General features: G+C 53.9%; 1 protein-coding gene across 4 annotated transcripts in view; it reads left to right on the top strand.

Annotated features, from left to right (window-relative positions):
• The first annotated feature begins 7,639 nt into the window (after positions 1 to 7,639).
• Baiap2 (BAR/IMD domain containing adaptor protein 2) overlaps positions 7,640 to 18,954 on the top strand; it is a 68,368-nt gene continuing 57,053 nt past the window's right edge. For all 4 annotated transcript variants that reach the window (XM_045159362.1, XM_004655261.3, XM_004655260.3 and 1 more), the window contains exon 1: positions 7,640 to 7,810. In XM_045159362.1, the coding sequence (XP_045015297.1) occupies positions 7,757 to 7,810 (54 nt within the window). In that variant the 5' untranslated portion in view covers positions 7,640 to 7,756. The remainder of the gene's footprint in view (positions 7,811 to 18,954) is intronic.

Genomic DNA, 18,954 nt, shown 5'->3' with positions numbered 1-18,954 from the left:
GACAGGTGTCTTCTGACTTCAGATTCCGAACAGATTCCCTCTTCCACCACCTGAAAATATCTTTCAGACCACTTTTAAGGCAATGCAAGGAGTTAGGAGACAGAGTGATAGGAAAACTAACAGGATGTTTGGTTTGGGGGTAATTAGTGAGAGTAAAGCAAGGTGTGCTTTTCAGCTTTGCCAGGGAGTGACCCACCCCGCCTGTGCCAAGCAGGTGCACAAGCCCTGCCTTGAGTCGGGGCAGCTGCTGCTCCTTGATGCCGTCAGAGTGATCCTGCTCTGAGGAGAAACCCTGACATCTGTTGGTTTTCCTAAGCACCCATTCAAAGCACAATCCCTCCTCAAGCTGGGGGCACACGGAAGGCTTCCCACACTGCCAAGGTGGTACTTAACTCTGGCACTCATGTCCCACCACCCTAATTTGACCTCGGTCCCCACCTTCATACTGTACCCTGCCCCTGCCCACCACCTCAGGCACCACTGAGATCTGGAGCCCTGCCTCTGGCCCCGGCCTCCCTGGCCTCACTCTGGCTGCTGCAGGAGGGCCTGGGTGCAAAGGACTCCACTGCGGGACTGTCACCTGCCCAAGCTATTTAAGACTGCATTGTCAGTTAATGTATTCTAATAGGCAAGTGGGTGACCGAGCTGGCAGACGCAGGATGACGCTGGCATGTAACGAGAGAAGCGCACCCAAGGAAACTTCGAGGCTCATTCGCGCCCCTGCATTCACCCCCGCGCTGCTTCCCACAGGCACCTGGAGTCACGCTGATGGGATGTGCAGATTACATAAGGGGACTGGTTGCTAGGGAACATGCCCCCTACACGGGGCAACAGGGCAGGACACACCTCCTATCTTTAGAAAGACCTCTGCCCTCCTGGCTGGTCTGTGGTGAGGCTCTGTGAGACACCCTAGCTGGGGCTAGAGCTTTCTACTTATTTACTTACTTGAATTTTTTGTTTTGTTTTGTTTTTGAGATAGGGTCTGACTCTAGCCCAGAATGACCTGGAACTCACTCTGTAGCTTCAGGCTGGTCTCCAGTCTCTCAAGTGCTGGGATTAAAAGCATGTACCACCATGCCTGCTACTATATATATATTTGTGGACCTGGAACTTCCTAGGCTATTTAGCTAACAGGGCAGAGATAGGGCCGTAGCACCAAGACTCTGGAAGACTGAGATGCCACACTCACACCACCTTCCAGGTGGAGCCCGTTTGGAGAGCGTCCCTAAGTGGTCCCAGTTCCCAGGCACACTCCATGGGCCCAAGCAAGGCGCCAGAGACAGCTGGGTGTGCAGCGCTGGGCTGCCCACGCAGTGAGGAGTTGGGCCCATGCAGTAGCCCAGGAGAAGCTCTAAACCATGTGAGGCCAAGGGTCAACCTAAGGCAGTCTAGGAAGAGAAGAAAGCCCACATCACATCTGGACAGGACAGCTGGGTCACTTGCTAGACCTCAGCTCCCATGAGCAACACTGTCAAGATGGACAGCTGCCCACACATCAAGCTGAGCAAACACCCCACAGTGTCACCCCAGGACTACAGGTGTTCTTGTGCCATCTGCTGTCTCCACAGTGGGCCAGCGTGGAGCTGGCAGGACTCAGCAGATCGTAGGGTGGGACACAGGCACTCTCCTTCAGACTCCTTTAAGAAACTTAATCCCAGAAGTTTTACATACCCACGTTTAGTGTAAACATGCCCTACATTCCGTTTCCTCTTTTCGTGTGTGCGGTGGTTGTGCTGGGGATCAAGGCCAGGACCTCGCTCGCTCACTTGCTTGCTTGCTTATGAAGGCTGAAGGTCCATCAAGCCACCCCAGCTCCCCTGTTGTTACCAGTTTTGGTTATACAATTGTTACAATCAATCAACTACTACTAGCACATTAACTAAAATCTCAGTTATTCAGATTTCTTGTGTGTGTGTGTGTGTGTGTGTGTTTTTGTTTGTTTGTTTTTAAAGAGAGAGCAAGAGACAAAGAGAGAACTGGCATGCCAGGGCCCGAGCCACTGAAATCAAACTCCACATGCTTGCGCCACCTAGTGGGCCTGTGTGACCTTGCACTTGCCTCACATTTGTACATCTAGCTTATGTGGGATCTGGAGAGTCAAACATGGGTCCTTAGGCTTCACAGACAAGTACCTTAACCACTAAACCATCTCTCCAGTCCTAATTTTTTTTTTTTTTGAGCTAGAAAGAGAATATGAACTGGTGAACCAGGGCCTCCAGCCACTGCAACTGAACCCCAGATGCATGTGCCACCTTGTGCGTAAGCACATGCTTGTGTCACCTGTGCATCTGGCTTATGTGGGACCTGCGGAGTCAAACATGGGTCCTTAAGCTTCACAGGCAAGCACCTTAAGCCATCTCTCCAGACCCCAGATTTCTCTAGTTTTTACCTCATGTCATCTTTATGTCCAGGTCTCTGTGCAGGAATCCTGTTTGATCTTCACTTCTGGAACCTCAGGACCACACAGTTTTGTGGTCCTCTTTTGTGTCTGATGGCCATGGCAGCATGAAGGGCAACCGTCAGGGCTCTGCTACACTGTCCTCTATTTGTGGTCTGACTGGGTTTTAGAAAGAATGACTGACAGGTAAAGTACCCTTCTCATGTTCCTCACCATCTCTTTGGCATTGACCTTAGAAGTAATGCCACTTCATACTGAGCTATGGATGGGTTTCTTCTGCTTAGCAACAGGGGAGAAGGCAGTATATACCACCTCTTCAAGACTCCCTTACTGTTAAGGGTGGTCTCTAATGTGACTTTCTGTGTACTGAGTGCTTTCCAGAGATGTCCTGTTAGTGCTAACTGAAGCACCAACCTCTAAAACAGCTAGGGTTTCCATGTACTGTGCCCACTGGTTGTCTGCCAGGCCTTCATGTCCCAAATCCTCCCAATGCCACCTTGCATCACCTCTGATTTGGGGGCTCTGGGAGGCTTAGGGACTTGCTGAGCAGACATGGCAGCTCCTCTCATGCCCACACAGACGGGCTGCTGAAAGAATTCTTCAATCCCAGACCTGCACCTCAAGCCTGCCAAGGTCAGGTCCCACCCTGTCCTCCTCCACCAAGGCAGGCCCTTCCCTGCATGCTGGACAACCAGGAAGCAGGCTGTGGTGGCTAAGATAGCCTTCCTGCTGGCAGGGAGTAAAACTCCCACCTGGAATTCCCAGCACATTCTTGTAGGTAAACTGCTGTTCAGGAAGGCAGGGGTTATTCAGCCCGCCCTGAAACCAGAGCAGCATTCTCCATGCAGCATATGAAGGGTTCTGGCCCCTGGCCTGGCCCAGCACCTGGCATGCAAGTTCGAAGCAGGAGGCATGGACAGGGCGGTTGTGGAGACGTGGCTTTGCCTGGAAGCTTGGGGTGCTCAGACTCCCATGCTCTCCTGTCTCTTCTGCTGTGGAACTTTCTGGTTACTGATTACAAGTGCTTCAACTAAGGAATGGAAAAAGAATCCTGATTGGGCGGATCCTTCCCTTGGAGAAAAGGCAAGGCTGCCAAGCAGGAGGTGGAGAACATTCCCTCGACAGGTACAGATCTCCTGTGAGTCTTCCCAGATCCTGGACAAACGGCACCCTCCAAAGCTGAGCTCAGCGGAATGGGTTGGAATGGAGGTGAAGTCGGGGTGAAGGTCTGCTGGGTGGTCACCTCACAAAGGGTGGCTTCTGCTGAGCATAGATTCCCAGTCTGTGCCTTGCCAGGAGAACAGCTTGCTTGAAATGCAAAGGCTGTCATCCTGTAATTAAATCTGAGACCCCCCCTCCTACGTGACGCCGAGATGAAGCCACTTACATAACACAACTAAAAATAAGCGGGTAGAGACATACACACTGGCGCTCCCCACCCCCCTTCAGAGCTCCCCACCTGGAGCTGGTGACCCAAGGTTGGAGTGTGCAGCTCTGTGGGGCACAGTCTAGGTCTGAGGTTGCCCAGACTTAGCATTCTAGGAGTGGAGGATGTGATGCTGTCATTTGGGGGTGGGGAAGCAGACACTCAGGTTCAGAGCTGGGGGGGTGTGCAGATATCTGTGGTTATGGTCCCCAGGCTGATGCTGTGTCAAGGCAGAACTGATAGTCCCAGAGAGGAGGGACAGTGGGATATGGGTCACCACCTGCCTCCATTCTTGGTGACTCCAAGAGCTGCTTTCCTGCAGAAACCTCCCACCTTCCTCCAGATCCTGGACCTGTGAGGCCTGCCCCTAGCACAGCACAGGAAGCCGGTGACCCTGACTGGAATAAAGAGGAGGGTCTGTGTGGTGGCTGGCAGTCTCCACCCAGGTGACACCTCTTTTACTATTCCTCCAGGGTGGACGCAGAAAGAGGAGAGCACTCTATCTTGACCATGGCTTCCCCTAGCTCAATAGGGACAGGGGTGGGCGAGACCCTCATTTGGGCCACAATTTCCCAGCCACAAGGCTGTGAACCTGTAGGAGTAAGCAACTTCATCCACCACCACCTTGAAAAGCTGGGGAAAAGGAACAAAATGAGGCTTTCCATGGGCTTTGAATGTCTAAAAAACGGAAAGGGTTCAGGACAAGAGTGGCATCCCAACTGTAACTAGTGGATGCCCAACCTACAGCTTGCCTGTCCACTCAGAGACCTGAACTCTTCCCCTTGGTATGCCCCTCTTTGTTTTGTTGTTGTTGTTTTGAGGCAGGGTCTTGTTCTAACCCAGACTGACCTGGAAATAACGGTGTAGTTTCATGGTGGCCTTGAACTCATGGTAATCCTCCTACCTCTGCCTCCCAAGTGCTGGGATTAAAGGTATGTGCCACCATGCCCAGCTATTTTTTTTTTTTTTTGAGGCAGGGTCTCATTTAGCCCAGGCTGGTCTCATACTCACCATGTAGACAATAACAACCTTGGATCCTCCTGACTCCACCTCTCAAATGTTAGGCATATAGGTATACACCAACATACCTGGCCTGCCCATGGTCCTCCTGCTTCTGTCTCACATGGGTGGACGACTCAGTCCGGCTTGCCTGCCAGCAGCCTCAAGCCTGTCCATCTGGCAGGAGGCTAGCTGGCTGGAGCAGAAAATTACAGTGAGAAGAGGGGTACCAAAACACCTGCTAAAGCTGGGTATGGTGGCACACGCCTTTAATCCCAGCACTTGGGAGGCAAAGGTAGGAGGATGCTGTGAGGTAGAAAGGCTTTAAGGAGACACTGGTGAAGTCTGGCCTGGGGCTAGGGCCACCTTCTATAGTCACTGGAGGCTGGAGATCCAGGTAGACTCCAATTGTCTTGTCATCTTCCCTCCCTTCGCAGTCCTGCTGGTGCCAGCCATTGGCCACAGCACTTTTTAAGTCCCAGGCGTGATGTGAGTTCATTTCCACTCACAGCAGGTGTTTTTTTATATAAAGTATCTTTTTATTTATTTGACAATGACAGACAGACAAAGAGGCAGAGAGAGGGAGGGAGGGAGTGAGGGGGAGGGAGGGAGAATGGGCATGCCAGGGCCTCCAGCCACTGCAAATGAACCCCAGAGGCATGCGCCGCCTTGTGCATCTGGCTTACATGTGCCCATGAGGCTCAAACCTGGGTCCTTAGGCTTCACAGGCAAGCACTTAACCACCAAGCCACCTATTTCTCCAGCCCTGTTTTTTTCTTTTTTTTTTTTTTTTTCGAGGTAAGGTCTCACTCTAGCCCAAGCTGACCTGGAATTCACTATGTAGTCTCATGGTGGCCTCGAACTCAGGGCAATGGACAGGCAGGAGGCTGCTGGCTGGTAAGCCGCAACAGGTCATCCACCCATGTGAGACAGAAGCAGGATGACCATGGGCAGACCAGGTCAGGAAAGGGCCAGGGCAGAATCTTCCAGAAGGTGGAGTGGTCCCGGAAAGTAGAATGACCCCAGACTATGGGAACTTTTTCTGGAGAGGCCCTCTTTCCCTCTTCTGGGATACAAAGGGCAGAAGAGAATGGCCCCAGCTTAATTCCCCTCACCTGGTTTTTCTGCCAGTCTTCAATCGTCATTCTCCTGGACCCTCACCCTTCTTTGGGTGAGCATGGAGGTGCCTGCCAGCAGCTGCCTGATGGCCTGTGACTTGGGTGAGAACTGGTTTAGGTCAGTGAAGGAAGGTCCTATAATCACAGGAGGACTGAACAAACATCATACCACACTGGCCCAAAGGGACAGGAATAGGGACACAGGTGACCCCCCTTGAGACCTATCAACATAGGAGTCAATAAACTCCCTCATTGAGAGAGCCAGTCTGAGCTGGCTTTATGTCATTTGCAAAAAGAATCCCAGGGGAAAAAAAATGCAGGGATATACCTTGAATTTCTACAGACAATAAAGAGAAGGTGGCAGTCAGAGCCAGGGGCTGGAAGGACAGACAGAAACCAAATACCTGTTGCATGCTTTTTAATCCCCCCTTTCCTTTTCTCCTGTCCACATGAAGCAGAGTATTGCACGCAGGCCTGGGCGAGTACCCTGCTGTCTTGGGGGGGGGGCGGTCTGACAGCCACGTGTGGCTCTGTGTCCTATGGGCACTATGCTTGTTGAGGGAATGAAGTGACCAGCTGTCCAAGAATCAGATGCTGGGGTGTCATGTTTAATTAAAGAGAGACATTCAGATCTGGTGTTTTACAATGTAAAGCAAATAATTCTTCTATGTTCGTCTAATTCATGTAAATATTTCTGCAAAGGAATAGTACTGGAACCCTGTGTCCCAGCCTTGGTCTGCTTCCTCAGCCAAAAGGCCCAGGACCTCCCTTAAACCACCAGCAGCTAGGCTCCTCCCCGCCATGCTGGAAGCCTCCCCTCCCACAGGGTTTTCTACCCCACTCCCACCTCCACCCTCCCTTCCCTCACATAAACGGCTCCCAAAAATCCTTCCCCTTTCCCCATCCTCGTGCTAGACTGCCCCAACACTGACTCCCCCCAGTGTCCTCCTTCCCCAAAGACTCCTCAAGTCTTCATCCTAGAATCCTAGTTCCAACTGCTGCCCAGCCCAGGGTGTGCCCATCTCAGAGTCCCGTCCGAGAGGCCGGGATCCTCCATCTCCGACCCGCCCGGCCGCTCAGGCGCAAACCTCCCGGACCCACCTGCAAAAGCGCCCAACACTTGGACCCTTAACGCGCACTCCGTCCAGCCCGCCAGCCCTCCGGCATCAGCCCGCCGGACCCTCCGCAGCGCCCAGCCCCGACGCGACCCTCGGGAGCCCGCCGCCCGGCACCAGCCTCGCAGAGAGCCGCCTCCACCGCGCTCGCGCCCGCACCCCCGCGCCTCCCCCGCTCCCGGCTGCCTCTTCCTGCACCACCCCGCCCCCGCTTCCCGCCCCCAGCCAGGCTGTCGCCCGGGCCCCTTCAGGCTGCTCCCGGGCCCCAGCGCGCACCGCGCCGCGCCTCCTCCTCCTCCCCCTCCATAGACTCGCGGCCGACCAATCGTCGCCTGCAGTCTGCCTCCTGGCCCCGCCTCTAACCCCGCCCTTCGCCCCCGCCTCCGAAACTCACCAATGGGAAGGGAGGCGCGGGAGCGGGCATGGCGGTTGCCTAGCAGCGTCGGGGCTGGGCGGGGGCGGACGACGGGGGCGGAGATCCGGGCGCGGCGGGGGCGGAGCTTGAGGGTGGAGCCAGTGGAGGGGCGTGGCCTATGCGGCTATAAAAGCAGCCGCCGCCAGGAGTCGCGCTCTGTAGTCCCGATCCGCGCGTCTTTTCGTTTTGCTGCCGCTGCTGCTTCCGCCACCGCCACCGCCACTGCCACCGCCACCGCCACCCGCGCCCCCGCTCTGGTGTGTGGTGCAGCCGGGACCCAAGACCATGTCGCTGTCACGCTCAGAGGAGATGCACCGGCTCACGGAAAATGTCTACAAGGTGAGTCTCCAGCGCCGAGCTGGATCAGGGTAGTCCCGGGGTCCAGGGGCCCTCCTGCGCGGCCCTCTGGGCGTGGGTGTGGTGAGTGGGTCACAGGTGGCCACGTCCGCCCCAGGCCCTCACGCCCGTTGCGGCCCGGGTCGTCCCAGAATCCCAGTGGGCTCCCCCACCCCGACGGCAGCACGGCTCGGCCCCCGCCCGCCCGCCCGCTCGCCCGCCCATGCGTCCGGAGGGACCGGCTCGCGCGGGGCTTGGAGCTCTGCCGGACTCTGCCCGGGCTGCTGCAGACCGAGAGTAGGGAGCGCGCAGCGGGGGCGGCGTGGGGGCTGCGGGCTGCCGCGGTCGGGTGCCCTGGCGCTCGCTTGGCGCGTTGGCTCCGTGGGGCTCTCCCAGGCGCGGTTATGCCAACCTTTGGACACTTTCCTCTCAACAGGCTTTCCCTTTCCACAACTCCTTCCCCTGTGTTAATGGACGTGACCCAAGGTGGGAGGTCGAGCGCGGGCAGGTTGGATGGGTGGACAGATAATCCATCATCTTATGTAACCGCCGAGGGAGAAGACTAATTGTGTAGGAGGGCTGACGCGCCTGCTTTTGGTTCTGACATGTGTGAAGAGTCGCATTCACATTCTCATCTGTGAAATGACAGTTTCCTATCTAAGAACCGCAGAGCCCCCTGGAAGCCTCCTCTCTGCACCCCTGCTGTCATGGCATGTCTCTCTGCCTTGCATACACATGGACAGACTGATTTCTATTTGTTCAGCATAGGGTCTCTCAGGCCAGACACCCCCCCCCCCCCAGTCCCCAACAGCACAGCCCGGGGCTCTCTGATGGCACCAGGCCCACTGCAGTTCCCAGGGGCATTTTTCTCAAGAGAGAAATCCTTGCCCTGGCCTGTCCATGGCGGTCCTGTTACAAAGCTGTGCTTTATTTCAAAACTGTGTCTGAAGGTTAAGTGAAGGCTGGTGATTAGAGTCACTGGTATTTACGCGCAGTTGCTGGTTAGTGGCTGCTGGGTGGGATTGCGCCCCGCTCCCAGAGCAACAGTTTCTAATTGTGTAAGCCTGCCATGGCTGTGTCTTCCTAGCCAGTGGCCTGTGAAACCCTCTTAGTTGCTCGCTTCACTGCCGACGGCAGATGGAAGCTTCAGGGGTGGCCCCTTTGGTTTCAGCTGGAGTCCAGGGGCAGATTATACTTTAATGCGGCTTTTAATAAAGGCTTCAAACTTGTAACTACATGGGTCTGGAGGAATCCTGAAGGCAGGTAGCGGGGCTGAAGGAGTGCTGGAGCCATGTTCGAGCTGCTGGTAAACAGGATTCAGAGCAGTCTTGGGGGTTTTTATGTTCAATATCACATAGTCTCCATGGCACACATTTTTCTCTTGTTGCTCTGTGGAAGCACATGCTGTCAGGGGAGGGAGGCTTATTCAATTATTAGTCATTAGTTCCATTATGGTTTGCTCTTTATTGCAGAGGGTGGGAGAGAAGTGCTGGTCACAGTTTTTTTTTTCCCCCATTTTTCCTGCCTCTGCACTAAAACCATTAAACGGGAACTTCCATGGCGAGAATCACGCTGGGTGTGAGGAGTAGCCTTGCTCTGGGGAATCCCATGGTCGTCCCTAATGAAACTCATGCCTGGGCAGTCAGCCTGCACTTACAGCTGTGGGCCTCACCCACATGCTGCTGTAATTCATCTGGATGTCCAGAGTGAGAGCTGTGGCTGTGGCAGGAAAACTATTGGGATGGCTGCTTAGGGACTTTCGGTAGTGGCTGCAGCCTTGGAAGCTGGTGGTTCACACTGGGCACACTGTGGGTTCTGTGTTTGATGTTTGACAGCCAGTGATTGACGTCTCCCATGTGAATGGATAGTAATGAAATCTCCGTTGGCTTAAAAAAAAATCTTTATATTTTATTTATTTATTTTTGAGAGAGGGAGAAAAAAGAAAGAGGCAGATAGAGAGACTGGGCATGCCAGGGCCTCCAGCCATTGCAGATGAACTCCAGACACATGCACCACCTTGAACATCTGCCTTTATTTGGGTGCTGGAGAATCGAACCTGAGTCCATTGGCTTTGCAGGCAAGCTCCTTAACCAGTAAGCCATCTCTCCAGCAACCCCCTCCAGCTTTTTGTGTGTGAGTGTATGCACATTTATATGAATGTCAGTGTAGGGCATACATGCTGTAGCGCAACAGTGGTCAAAGGACATCTTTCTGATGTCAGCCCTTGCCTTCTGCCTTTTTCAAGGCTGGCTCTCTGGTGGTTCAGGACTCTGTAGACAGTCTAGATGGCCTGGAAGCTTCCAGTGGGTTCTCTTGGCTCCGCCTCCCTTCTCCAAGCCGGTGTGCAATAGGTGCCTGTGGCATCTTGATGTGAGTTCCAAGGATCTGAACTCAGAGACTTAGGCTGTCTTGGGAAACTCTATCCATTGGGCCATCTTCAGACATTTGTTGGCTTTTTGAAGGGTTGGACACACAAAGAACGTGGGTGACTACAGGGCTGTCCTGCCGTGGTACTTGGTGTGTTTGGTTTCACAGGCAAGTAGCTCTTGATTGAATCTGTGCCCTTTCTGTTCTTTGTCACTGGGGAAGTTCACAGTGTGTGACAGTGCCAGTACAGGTTGGGTAGCTTCAGCATATGGGTCAGGTAGAAACCCAGCCCAAAGGAGGCTCAGTCAGGAGAGAGCCAAAGCCAGTGGTATGCACCTCTGGGCCAGTCTAGCCAGTCCAGGCATTGTCATCCAGTCTTCTGGGACATGTAACCTCTGGCCCCGTGCTAGGGGCTGTTTCTGTGCCCAGTTGGCCCATGCAGAAGTGCTGGCAGTGCCCCTTGGGAAGGCCAGGATGCGGCTCTGCTCAGGGTCGCCTGTGGTGCAGCTCAGCTGTTTGCTTTGGCCCTTGCAGCGCTTCAGCTGCAGTTCTGAGCGGTGTCTGCCTTGGCGAAGGAGGACGCTCGTCCTTGGCCCTGCTGATTAACAATTCAAGAATAAAAAGTACAGTTTTGATTTTCCTCCTGGAAGAATCCATAACGCAGACTTCGACCTCTTTCCTGATGGCTCAGTTCCCTTGGGAACTGTGTCCTCGGGGAATTTCATGGAAGATGAAGGAGAGAAAAACAAGACAGCTTCCTGACATCTGCTGGGAGCTCACCTACAGACCCTTGGGCCCTGCAGAGGAGGGGAGCATTAAACAAGAAAGTCCCCTCCCTCTACACAGACAACAGAATCTGGCCTAGCTGGTCTACCCCAGGGACCCAGGGGATAGAGTGCCAGGGCTGAGGCCTGCTTCCTCATAACGACTGTACTGTTCAGAGTGATGACAGCTTGAAGCCTGAGGGCTCTCTGGGCTGAGGGTGCTCTGAGTGTCCCTGTATGCAAAGTGACTTGTTTTTTTTTTACATTTTATTTATTTATTTATAGAGGGAGAATGAATGTGAGAACGGGTATAGCAGGGTCTCTTGCCACTTCAAAGCAGCAGTGAAGCGGGCTCTCTGACAGGTGCTGACTTGGTACCTCTTCCCGAGGAGAGGAGCCAGTGCTGTACTGTGCTCCAGTGTGTGTGCACACGCATGGTTCTCAGGCCAGCGCATCCAGAAGGCTAGGCCTCCTTCACTGAGTGGACCTATATGCCTTGTGTGCCTCACAGCATGTGTTGCCGCCTCTGCCTGCTTGTTTAGTTGTGGCAGTTTAGACCTTGTCCCCTTCGTAGCAGCCAGGGCAGCCTCTCTATGGTGCTGACTTCTGAGCTGTCCCTCTCCTGCAGTTCTTGACCCCAGGCCATGTCCGGTAGGTCAAATCTGTTGGCTCATGAGGTGTACCTAGTGCTTGGTGCATTGATTTCTTGTAGTCAGTATTTGCTGGGGGATGTGAGTGAACTGTTCCAAGGGTCCTGGAGCCCTGGGGCATGGTCACTTGTATGTCCAGGATGCCTCGGTAGAGTGCTTGCCTATGCACACTGTCCTGATGGCTCATGTTTAGTATAGGGTTTCTTTTTAAGATTTAAAAAATACTTATTTATTTATTAGAGACACAGAGAATGGATGCACCAGGGCCTCTAGCCACTGCAGACAAACTCCAGATGCATGTGCCACTTTGTATATCTGGCTTACATGGGACTTGGAGAATCAAACCTAGATCCTCAGGCTTCACAGGCAAGTGCCTTAACTGCTAAGCAATCTCTCTAGCCCCCCCTTTTTTTCTGAGGTAGGGACTCGCTCTAGGCCAGGCTGACCTGGAATTCACTATGGAGTCTCACGGTGGCCTTGAACTCATGGTGATCCTCTTACCTCTGTCTCCCGAGTGCTGGGATTAAAGGCATGTGCCACCATGCCCGGCTAGTGTGTGTTTTTATTGGGGAAGTTGACTTGATCCATGAAACTTACACCTGAATTCATAGTGAAGGCTGATAGGTCAATTCATCTTAGGAGAAGGGTGTTGAGGGGGTGCTTTGGGGAGCTGTGTTCTTATTGTCATGCCTTTGAACCCATCGTTTTCAAAGGTCCAGGCCCTGATGTATGGGTTCTGTTCCTTGGCCTGCCTGCTGCGCATGAGTGTGGTATGCAGTCAGGGAGACCAAGGCCCAACCTCCCTCGCTGGTTAGTGGATCTAGCCCTGCTCAGAAGCAGCAGGAGGAGGGCAGGGCTGTCCTTCTTGCATGTGTGTTTTGCTCAGCTTATCGTGGCTCTCTCTGCTGGGTATCCTGCACTGCCATTGCATGTAGCTGTCATTGTGGGGTGGAGTCCCCTGGGTTCCCAGGCTGCCACTGGAATGGGCTGGTTCCTGTCCTTAGCTACCACTGCACCTGGCCAAGGCCTCCTGTGCTGCCTTCCCTGCTGGCCTGTGGTTGTCCTTGAGGCCTCATGGAGTTGAAGGTGTGAGAAGCCACACTCCCCTGGAAGGCCTGTGCTCAGGGGAGCTGGTGGCTGTCAGCCTCCCCCACACAGCACAATGCTGTTCTGCGATCTCTGCCTGCGCCTGGAATAATTACCAACGGGCGTGGACTGCACTGGCACCTTTATCCAACCCACTGCCACCCCCTGCTCTGAGTCATTCCCAACCAGATTGTGCCAGTGCAGCTGCAAGATAATTCTGGGGGGGAGGGGGCTCAACCTGGAGGGTGGACAGGCAAGGTTGAGGGCCTCCTGGGCCATGTGCTGGCAGTCCCCAGTGAGGCTGTTCTGGCTGGTCTGAGCAGCTTATCAACTAAACATCTCCCCCTGCCACACACACACCATGTACCCCAAGGCCAAGACTTGGAAATTCAGAATTGTTTGGCTGTATGGCTAGGGAGACTTGGCTCACTGACGTATCTCTAGGGCCTGGAACAGTGGCCAGGCCGCGATGGGGAGCTGTCATTCCTTGGTGATGAATGAGTTTCGCTTTTGGGATGTGAAGAGGTGTGTTGAAGTCACCCTGTGCCCACGCCCTGGCTCTGCTCTTTGCCTCTCAGCCTCAAGAGCAAAGGCCCAGCACCTTCGGGACTGCTGGAAGCGGCTGCCCAGGTCTGGGCCTGGCACAGCAGGCCAAGGAGTCATCCGTAAGAGCTTTGTCCTGTCATCCTGGGGGCTCGTGAGCTTGGTCCTTGGTAGGGGATGAGAAAGCCCAAGAAAGGGCCTAGGTAGCATGGGGACGATGGGGAGCTGGGCATGAATTGAGGCTTACAAGGCGTCTCCTTAGGAACCTGTGTCTGTAGCTGGGATGTTAGCAGGAACCCTTTTCTGCTTGCCATAGTGCAGTCTGCCTGACGCTCTCCCCAGTTCCCCGAGGTAACCCCTGTCCTTCCCACCTACCATGTCAGGCACTGAAAGCCTGCTCCAGGATGTGCTGACCCTGGGGTTTCTACAGGAGGTCCAGAAGAAGCCTCCGCCCTGACTGTGGCCTCCGCCAGGTCTTGCTCCCTGGGCTGTGGGCATGACGGGTGGGGTAGTCCTGGGGTCTTTGGAGGGGAAAAGCCTGCCACGGTGTCTTCAGCTGCAGATGAACCTGAACCATCTCTGGAGTAGGGACTAGGTGTGAGAAGTTCTGTACCAAGTACCTTCTGGCTTAGATGCCAGAGGTAGGATTGTTACCTCAAAAGGAAGTATACTTTTTTTCCTGGCTAGAATTTTGATTTTATACTCATTGTAATAGTGAGTTAATAGGTTTTAAGAAGATATTAAAATATTCCTATTTATTTTCAAGTGCAACGAAAGAGGGGGAAGGGAGGAGAAGGATGAGAATGAAAGAGAATGGACACATCAAGACCTCTTGGCACTGCAAATAAGCTCCAGACACATGCACTACTTTGTGTGTCTGGCTTTACATGGGAACTAGGGAATTGAACTCGAGCCATCAAGCAAGTGCCTTTTAACTGTTGAGCCATCTCTCTAACCCTTGCAATAGTTTTGTTTTTTTTTTTTTAATTCTTTTTTGTTTTATTTATTTGAGAGAGTCAGAGAGAGAGAGACAGACAGAATGGGCTGTGCTGGCCATGGAGGGCCTGGGCTGTTTGCAACCTCTGGGTTTTCTTAGGTGCCTTCCCACTGCTTGTCCCAGGCACAGCTTTGGGCCCTGTATACATGTCCCTGCTTAATTCCATACCTGTCAGGACCCACAGGGAGTTGCAGTGGGGATGAAGTAGTAAGTCCTGCCCATCAGCTAGCAGGTAGCTGAGGGGGGATTCGAACCAGGCCTGACTCGGGCTTTCTGTGTGCTGCCGACAACTTTCTCATCAGTAACTCAGGAAGGTGATGGAATATGTCCTGACAGTACTGGGGCACTGGTGGCCAAGGTCATCGGTCCATGGGGCAGGAGGCTTTTTGGAGAATAGTGATGGAGGCAGAGATGCCTGGCCAGTACTTAGACACCAAGGGTCCTGTCTGGCAATGGCTGCTGGGCCAGCACATTGGACCCTCCTGACCTGAGGTCAGTGGAAGGAGAGAGTTCCAGAGCATTCCAGGACTGCCTTCCCGCTTGCTCATCAGTAGTATGCTAGCAGCAAGCCCCGCCCTGGGAGGCCCAGCCAAGCATGTTCATGGGAGAGGGTGGCCCAGTGAATGGCTTGTGTGTCCTCTGCTTGAGCACTCACCAGACTTCTGTAATTATCAACAGTGGGAAGACATAAGGACCTGGCTCACTCACTGTACAGGGCATGGGAATGACCCAGTGCTGCTTGGCTCGGGGCACTGAAAGGCAGAACCCCACATTGGTGGCTTAAGTGAGACATGGATCATCATACAGTTCTGGAGAGGAAATCACAGTGGGCAGCTGGCTCCTCCTGAGGCCTTTTCCTTGGCTGGCAGATGGACTTCACTTGTCCTCACATGGCCACCTCTCTGTGTGTCTGTGTCCTGATATCTTCCTACAAAGACACCAGTCAGACTGGCCTGGAGCTGGCTACCCCAGTTACCTTGTTTCACCTTAGTAACCTCTTTAAAGACACAGGGGCTGAGGGACAGGGCTCAACACATGTGGCCATGACATCCCCTCTTTCCCCATGATGGAGGTTGTAATCTAGCATGGCATGGGGGCTGTCTCCATGGTCGTACCTCAATTTTGACATGGGGGCTGTCTGTCCCTATGGTGGCATTTCTCTTCTAAACCAGTCGTATTTCATGCCCCTTCCACCTTAGCTTATGACAACAGAGCTCCAGGGCTGCCATGCTGTGAGGTCATCATAAAGTAGCCAGTTGAGTTTGGGTCCACCTTAACTCTGATCAAAGACAAAAGCAGCTTAAATGTGCCCCTCCCCTGCATTTGCCAGCCACCCACAATGGGATAAGCTCTGTGATCCAAAACTAGGATAGCCAGACTTTGGGGGCTGTCTAGTGGTGAGCTGAGTCCCCACGGAGGTTGGAATGGGCAAGACAAGCCTCCCAGACAGGAAGGACATGGCGGGGCTGTTTGGTCTCATGTCTGGCCCCTGCTGCCGGGCTCATGCTGGTTGACGAGTTCCTGTGAGGGCAGCTGTCACAGCAGGCCTGGCTTCCGGACTTCCTGGGGACTGCTGGCCAAGCCCCTCCAGCACATAGTGCTGACCAGGGTTTCCTTGTGTGGGGGTCTGGGCCAGGCCTGGCTGTGAAAGGCCCAGGCATGGCTTTTTCCCTTGGAGACCTCTTCCCATGGTACCTCATGCAGGAGGGGTCATTCTTGGAGTGCCTAAGAGCTGCAGAAAGCCTTGAAACAAGGGCAGGAGGGGGTGCAAATGTCAGCCTCCAAAAGAAGAGTGGGTGCTTCAGAGCCTTGGGCCCTATGAGCTTGCTTTTTTTTTTTTTTTTTTTTTTTTTTTTTTTAAGCCAAGGAGGCTTTATTGCAGTCTCAAGTGGTCCCTCTTCTGGAGCCTCTGGCTGATGGGGAAAGTCAAGGGTGATGGGAAGGAGGCCCTGCCCTCTGGCCCTTCCTGATGGGAGGCCACCTTGCTTCCAATTGTAAGGTCCAGGCGCCCTGCCAAAGACACTGGAGTGTCTTTATCAATCTTGGCAGCCTCTCCAGAAGAGATACTAGAACCGAATACCAAAACCACTGTGTTATGGCAGGGTGGTCTCTGCCCAGACCCTGCAGAAGCCCTTGGTGTGGCATGTGACTAGTCCCTGCTGTCTTTCCCACCTCCAGTTCCTGAAAAGTGATGCTGTCTCCTCTGACGTATGTCTGCCTCCGCAGGGGACTGAAGCTGGCCTTGTGAGCCCAGTGGTACCCTAACATTCCCTCCCTCAGGTGCAAGGACTCTTGCTGTCTGTTCTGGAAGAGCCCAGGCTTCTCTTCCTGTTCTCCACCCCTGCAAAGCACTCCCATGACCTGCTCCAGAGGCACAGGGCTGGGGCGAGGTGCTTACAGTGGGCAGCTCCTGCGCAGAGCAATTCCTCTGGTACTGTGAGCAGGCCCCTCAACCCAAGATCCTGAGCCAGTGGATGCTCCTGGTTGGGCGGGGGAAGCTGATGCTGCCCACTTAGTCTACACTCACTGACTGTAGCCTCAGGACAGCAAGTCCTGAAAAGTCCTCCACACAGAACCCTGTCCACATGACACCAGATATCAGATGCATGGGTCCCAGGCTCCTCACATGTCCTCAGCTCTGTCCGGCCTGCATTCCCTTGAGTGCCTAGCAGCCTAGGTGGGGTTTCACCGGGTCAGCCTGCACTGAAGCCAGCAGGGACTAGGAGGTGTCTTGGGCTACAAAGCTAACACTTGTTTTTCCTGTAAGTCTTGGCAGGGATGGGAGTCCATGGGTGTGATGGAGCCACAGACAGGGCAGCAGTGGTGCCCTTGGGAAGGTGGAGCTAGTGAGGGCAGCCTCAGGTCTTCCTTTGTGGTGACAAGCTGCTTCTGACTACTGCTGTTCACCTTTTCTCTGACATGGCTGGAGTGTGGCTTTCCAGGGCACACTGTGGCCAGTGCAGAGAGGCCTGAGTGACCATTTGATTGGCCTAGAACTGAAACCAGGCTTTGGCTCTGCTATGCACAGGCAGGTGAACTCCCTGAGTTCCTGGGCCTCACTGTGTCTGTCTGTAAGATGGGACAGTGACAAAAGGATGGAGAGGACCAGGTTAGGGTCCCCCAGGCAACCAGGGAGACTCTTGACTGTTGTGTGTGTGAGGAAATATGACCCAGCCTGGCTGTGCATGTTGCCAGGAATGCTGAAGGGGCTGCGGCAGGAGCCAGGGGCTGGCAGTTGGTACACATGGGTGTCAGAGCTGAAGGGCAAAGTCACTTGGAGGGCCTCCTTCCTATGACTGTCCTGCCCCTCTCCTCATTTCTTCAGGTGTGCGGAAGAGAGGAGGGTAGTTGACTTGGTGTCCTTTGTCCTCTTGCCTGACTGTCACCTCCAGGATGGCCAGGAATGATCAGGGAGCTAGCAGACAGAAAGGAGTTCTCAGGGCTTATCTACGTCTGGCTAGTGCCAGCCACCTATGCAGCTTGTTGGCTCTGCCTTGCTTTTCAGTCCTCTGGAAATGCCCAGCTGTTGTCCCTGGGCTGGAGACACAGCCACACAATAGTACCTGGAGTGGCCTGAGCTCTGACCATCCCTGGGTTGAACCCCTCTTTCCCCAGCCACTTTGTGACATGTACTCTGGGAATAGTCTCCATAAGTTCGTAGTCTCTTTCAGACACCCCAGAATCTCACTTGGCAGATGTTCCCTAAAAAATACTGAATGAACAGGTGAATAAGTAGAAGAGTGGCGGTGCTAAATCTAATGTCTGGTCCAAGAAAGCCAGCTAAGGAGCCGCCCAGAATCACTGGGCAGGGCCACAAGACCACATGGGTTTTGTCATGCACAAGTACGGATTTTGAAGGAAGTATGGTCCTTGCTCATCAAGTAGGATTTTGTCCTGTCAGGAAAAATGGCCACACATTGTGTCCTAGGGACCTTCTTGTGCCTGGCAGGTCCCAAGAGGCCTTGCATTCCTCCCAGGTTTGAGGACAGTTCACCTGGCCCTCTGTGGACAGCTGGTTTTAGGCCAGTGTGCATGGGGAGGCTTCTCAGAGTCCAAGTCACTTTCTCAATGTCTAGATTCTTCCTCCTGGCCACTGCCTTTTGTTTTTGTGCTGGTGTGTGTGGGGGCTTATAAGGAAGATGTTCTTCCCCTGGAAGGAGACCCTTCCCCACGGTGTTTATACTCAGCATCTTCCTGGCATGGTCCTAGAGTCACGGGAGGGGCAGAGGGAGCAGCCTGGAGCTGGCAGGCCTGGATAAGGCAGGGCCAGAACTGCCTCCAGGCTTTCTGTGGGTGGGTGTGGGCCTGCCTTAGATTTTTCTTGGGGGCAGCATGACCACCAGTCAGAGTAATATCTGCATAGTCCCTTGAACAATGGGATGGACCTGTGAGCTTAGAGACATACCCCACCCCCCACCACAGATTCCCCACCAGAGGTTCAGGTCTCTCCCAGAATTGCTGGGAAGTAGGGTGACCCAGAGGAGGGTTGTGACTTTTGTTTTGTTTTGGTTTTTCAAGGTAGGGCCTCACTCTAGCTCAGGCTGACCTGGAATTCACTGTGTAGTCTAAGGTGGCCTCGAACTCACAGCTCTGCCTCCCGAGTGCTGGGATTAAAGGCATATACCACCCTGCCCGGCTGGGTTGTAACATTGAACTGGAGCCTGTAGACATGGTTCCTCAGAAGGCTCGTTCTTCCAACCAGGGCTGGTGTTGGTAGGCAGAGATGGAAGGAAGGAGGAA

Source organism: Jaculus jaculus, chromosome 9 (genome assembly GCF_020740685.1).
Source record: "Jaculus jaculus isolate mJacJac1 chromosome 9, mJacJac1.mat.Y.cur, whole genome shotgun sequence".
NCBI classification, from domain to species: domain Eukaryota; kingdom Metazoa; phylum Chordata; class Mammalia; order Rodentia; family Dipodidae; genus Jaculus; species Jaculus jaculus.
The sequence above is the reverse complement of the archived record's forward strand: the minus strand, read 5'-3'. Positions and strand labels throughout refer to the sequence as shown.